At 41.7% G+C, this 5644-nt stretch overlaps 1 protein-coding gene across 1 annotated transcript; it reads left to right on the top strand.

Moving 5' to 3' along the window:
* The first annotated feature begins 4700 nt into the window (after positions 1–4700).
* On the top strand, positions 4701–5322 carry LOC131927413 (sporozoite surface protein 2-like). Its single transcript, XM_059283111.1, has 2 exons — positions 4701–5036; positions 5125–5322. The coding sequence occupies exons 1-2, from the start codon at positions 4701–4703 to the stop codon at positions 5320–5322; spliced, it is 534 nt and encodes a 177-aa protein (XP_059139094.1).
* The last annotated feature ends 322 nt before the right edge of the window (positions 5323–5644 follow it).

The raw sequence follows: 5644 nt of genomic DNA, 5'->3' as shown, positions 1-5644 counted from the left end.
ATTGGGGTCATACATAAATGATGTCACGCTTTTTTTGACGATTTTTTTCCTCCAACCTCCCCTCGGTCACATATCATCACAAAAAGCCAGACCCCACCCTCTAAAATGACGTCACACTTCAGCCTACAACCCCCCCCCCCCCTAAAAATCGAAGTCGAATTTTTCTTAAAATACGATATTTTTCCAAAATTCTTGTCTGGCCTCTGTCAAAATAGAGTACTTTAATCAATTCCTATTACACTTTATTGAAACAATATTCTAAAACGCGAAATAACGGCTAAAATTCGTTTTCTAACATAGTTTTTTTATAATGCAAAAGTGTGAACCCCACCCCCTCCTCCTCAAGACACAATTACGGACCCCTCCCCTTACGAGTTTGACGTCATTTATGGACGACCCCAATGTCCCAGCCTTTGATATACATGATGACGTAAAGAAATACAAGTATTACTCATGTCAGAGATGTAGCCGCCCGCCAAAGTGAAAAGCGGATTTTTTTATAAGCGGTTGGGAGGGGTCAGTGATAGCGGCTATTTTTCTCAAACATGGTTTTTCTAGGTTTTTTAAACATTTAAATGACGTTTTACCAAAGTAAAAAAAACACAATTAGATGTAGACCCTGCTAGATGGCGTAACTAAATTATAGTAGGAATACATATTTTGTTTAATGATATAAAACGATGCAGATCTAGTTATTTTTCTTGAATCTAGAAGTAGGCCCTTATTAAAAATAACCACGTTAAAATTAAACAGCGCTTGTACTTGTAGAACTGCCTTGACCGAGAGACACGACTCAGACTGTGCTCGCATGGTCTCGTGACGTAGGTCTTACGGTCAGCGCGACCTTGAAGAAGCAGGTAAGAGGTGGTAAAAAGTGGTAAAAAGTGACAGTAAAGTTGAGTGAAAACAGCACAGTTCTATTTCATACATAAAGTAGTCCTTCAAATAGTTCAAATAGTTGTTTATGCGGCTCATTGTAATAACTTTTGGAAGCTTCCAGCAAATGTTCAGTCCGGCAACCGTTGATGCACCAGAAAGACCACATACAAGAATGAGGGAGCATGACATTGCGTATAGAATGCCATACAAACAACACGTTGCTCGCAATGAAACCGCACCCAGAATAATGAAAACGCGTCACAACTTAGTCTAGATAGAACATCAGTGCGCGCATTAGCTGGCCAATGTATGAAATACTTCGTCAATTTTAAATTTTTTGGACTTTGACCATCACGTCCAGGCCAATGCGCATATTGGCCAGCCAATGTAAGAAAAACGCTGTCAAGTTAAAGGTCTTCGGACTTTGGCCATTACGTCCCGTCCCGGCCGGACTTTGGCCAGTGCTAAGCTCTTCGGGCTTTGGCCAAGAAAGCCGGCCAATGCTCACAATGGCCTGTCAATGCGGGCTTTGACCGTAACATATTCATGTCTTAATACACAGGCTAGCAGTAGACAGAGACAGTCAAACGACGTTGGCATAATTTTGGACAACTTAATAAATAAACACAAACAGGTTTTAAAACGAAACTAAATGATAAATTCGCCTTTTAACAAATGACTAACTATTATAATCATCAGGAAACCCCATCCACTCATATATATATATATATATATATATATATATATATATATATATATATATATATATATATATATATATATATATATATATATATATATATATATATATATATATATATATATACGAGCCGGCCCGCGGCATAATATACGCCGCTATTTAGTTGTTTCTAATTTTCAATAATTCATAATTTGTGAATTCGACAGTACCAACGCTGACACTGAAAATATTTCTTTAAAACACTATAAGTAGCGCGTTAAGGACCATAACCCCCCCCCCTTCCTTCCCCCCCCCCCCTCCCCCCCCCCCCCCTACGTTTAAAATCGTTGGCTCTGCTTGTAAACATTTAGAGTGAACACAGCTCACTAAAACCATGTAGGGGTGGGGAGGTAGGGAGAGCGTTTGCAGCTTGTTTTCTAACGGCTCGAAGAAGAGAATTATATATATAGATATATATATATATATAATATGTGTGATATATATTATGTGTGTGTGTGTTAATTAACAGTAACGATGTTTATCTAAAGTTTGTTAATAATGCAGTTGTATGTAGAATTGTTTTCTCTATAGTAAGCACGTTTGTCATAGTATCACCCCCACTCCCTTGTAATAATTGTCGATTTGTACTTCACAGATTATTTAGCTTGAATTAATCATTAATGGAACTGGCAAAAATGCATTTTTCGTCTGTGCATTTGGCTATTTTTTGTTATGGTGTCACCCCCTAAATGGTGTCATTCGGTGCGGTCCGCACCCCCCCACCCCCCACCCCCCACCCCGTCCTCGCTACGCCTCTGACTCAAATAGTAAGCTTCACTCAAATAGTAAGCGTAATCCAAATTTTAAGCTTTTAATATCCTCCTTGAGCGTAAGCCTTGAACTAAGTAGGAACAGATGACTGTTTACGCAATTTTAGAACTAATGACTTATAAGCTTTTAATGCTTTGTTATATAAAAGCTTGGAATTGAAACCGTTTGTTAAGCATTATGTTAAACAATTGACCATAAACAGAGAGAAATCGCACCTCTGTTGTCTATTTTTATCTCCTACGCAACAAATTGGTGTGTGCAAAGTACTAAAATACGGAAGCGTTTTAGTATTGACAAGTCTTTACTAGATCTAGTTCTAGTTCACAAATGTGGGCGATACACTTTCCATAATTGGTGTGGCGATGTATCTATCTTAAATGAAATCTTTAGTGGCGCTTTAGATTAGAACTTGTGAGGCAATGTACTTGAAATCCTATTTTTGGTGGCCATGTACTATTTGCTTGTGGTGGGCTTCGTCTCGTGGTACGCATGTGTCAGCCTTTCTTTAAGGCCTCGTGACTTGACCAGCAGTGGTCGCCAGCACAACCTGACCCAGTGGCTTCAATCTGGGGAACAAGGCATAGGCACGTGAGTAAACATGAGCCCTACAAACATTGCTCCAACAACATGAGCCCTACAAACATTGCTCCACAAACGTAAGCCATACAAACATTGCTCCACCAACATGAGCCCTACAAACATTGCTCCACAAACGTAAGCCCTACAAACATTGCTCCACCAACGTAAGCCATACAAACATTGCTCCACCAACATGAGCCCTACAAACATTGCTCTACCAACATGAGCCCTACAAACATTGCTCCACCAACATGAGCCCTACAATCATTGCTCCACCAACATGAGCCCTACAAACATTGCTCCACCAACGTAAGCCCTACAAACATTGCTCCACCAACATGAGCCCTACAAACATTGCTCTACCAACATGAGCCCTACAAACATTGCTCCACCAACATGAGCCCTTCAAACATTGCTCCCCCAACATGAGCCCTACAAACATTGCTCCACCAACATGAGCCCTACAAACATTGCTCCACCAACATGAGCCCTACAAACATTGCTCTACAAACGTAAGCCCTACAAATATTGCTCCACCAACGTAAGCCATACAAACATTGCTCCACCAACATGAGCCCTACAAACATTGCTCTACAAACGTAAGCCCTACAAATATTGCTCCACCAACGTAAGCCCTACAAACATTGCTCTACAAACGTAAGCCCTACAAACATTGCTCCACCAACGTAAGCCATACAAACATTGCTCCACCAACATGAGCCCTACAATCATTGCTCCACCAACATGAGCCCTACAAACATTGCTCCACCAACGTAAGCCCTACAAACATTGCTCCACCAACATGAGCCCTACAAACATTGCTCTACCAACATGAGCCCTACAAACATTGCTCCACCAACATGAGCCCTTCAAACATTGCTCCCCCAACATGAGCCCTACAAACATTGCTCCACCAACATGAGCCCTACAAACATTGCTCCACCAACATGAGCCCTACAAACATTGCTCTACAAACGTAAGCCCTACAAATATTGCTCCACCAACATGAGCCCTACAAATATTGCTCCACCAACATGAGCCCTACAAACATTGCTCCACCAACATGAGCCATACAAACATTGCTCTACCAACATGAGCTCTACAAACATTGCTCCACCAACCTAAGCCATACAAACATTGCCCAACCAACGCCAACCAACGTAAGCCATACAAACATTGCTCCACCAACCTAAGCCATACAAACATTGCCCAACCAACGCCAACCAACGTAAGCCATACAAACATTGCTCTACCAACATGAGCCATACAAACATTGCTCTACCAACATGAGCTCTACAAACATTGCTCCACCAACCTAAGCCATACAAACATTGCCCAACCAACGCCAACCAACGTAAGCCATACAAACATTGCTCCACCAACCTAAGCCATACAAACATTGCCCAACCAACGCCAACCAACGTAAGCCATACAAACATTGCTCTACCAACATGAGCCCTACAAACATTGCTCCACCAACATGAGCCCTACAAACATTGCTCCACCAACCTAAGCCATACAAACATTGCCCAACCAACGCCAACCAACGTAAGCCATACAAACATTGCTCCACCAACCTAAGCCATACAAACATTGCCCAACCAACGCCAACCAACGTAAGCCATACAAACATTGCTCTACCAACATGAGCCCTACAAACATTGCTCCACCAACATGAGCCCTACAAACATTGCTCCACCATCATGAGCCATACAAACATTGCTCCACCAATATGAACCTCACCGATGAAAGCGCGGACCACCGTGAAGTTAACTGTTTTACTTGGTTTAGGTCGGCGCCGAGCACTGATCGTGACGTCACGTCGAGCAGAAGACCATCCAAGTTCAACCCTACAGGCCGGTCACATGACTGGGTGCCCCACTTCTCTGGGTTCAAGCTGCCACTCGCCTTTGACAAGAGTAAGCCCTTAAACCCCAAACCCTCAAAGAGTAAGCCCTTAAACCCCAAACCCTCAAAGAGTAAGCCCTTAAACCCCAAACCCTCAAAGAGTAAGCCCTTAAACCCTAAACCCTCAAAGAGTAAGCCCTTAAACCCCAAACCCTTAAGAGTAAGCCATTAAACCCCAAACCCTCAAAGAGTAAGCCCTTAAACCCCAAACCCTCAAAGAGTAAGCCCTTAAACCCCAAACCCTTAAGAGTAAGCCCTTAAACCCCAAACCCTCAAAGAGTAAGCCCTTAAACCCCAAACCCTCAAAGAATAAGCCATTAAACCCCAAACCCTCAAAGAGTAAGCCCTTAAACCCCAAACCCTCAAAGAGTAAGCCCTTAAACCCCAAACCCTCAAGCAACAAAAACAGCTGCCACAACCAAATGGAACCTACAACATTTTCCTAACAATCCAAACCCACAGGTTGCACACACACATGCTGTAACAAAGTCATTGACACATGACATGACAAATTTTGTGACACATTATGACCTACATTCTGAGACGTATTATGTTACACAATTCGGGAACATTCCATGACACATTCCATGACACATTCCATGACACATTCCATGACACATTCCATGACATATTTTAGTAACCACATTTGTTTAGTTGGAAAATTTGATTTTTTTTTTAAACTGGTAGACACTTTTACAGTTTTAAAAATTAATATAATTGTTTTACATTCTACGTTTTAATATGTAAATGTTGTGAAAAACATATAAG

This window comes from Physella acuta, unplaced genomic scaffold (genome assembly GCF_028476545.2).
Source record: "Physella acuta isolate Inbredline_101_S28 unplaced genomic scaffold, ASM2847654v3 ptg001399l, whole genome shotgun sequence".
Lineage (NCBI taxonomy): Eukaryota > Metazoa > Mollusca > Gastropoda > Physidae > Physella > Physella acuta.
Note: the sequence above shows the minus strand (reverse complement) of the source record. Positions and strands in the feature narration are given on the sequence as shown.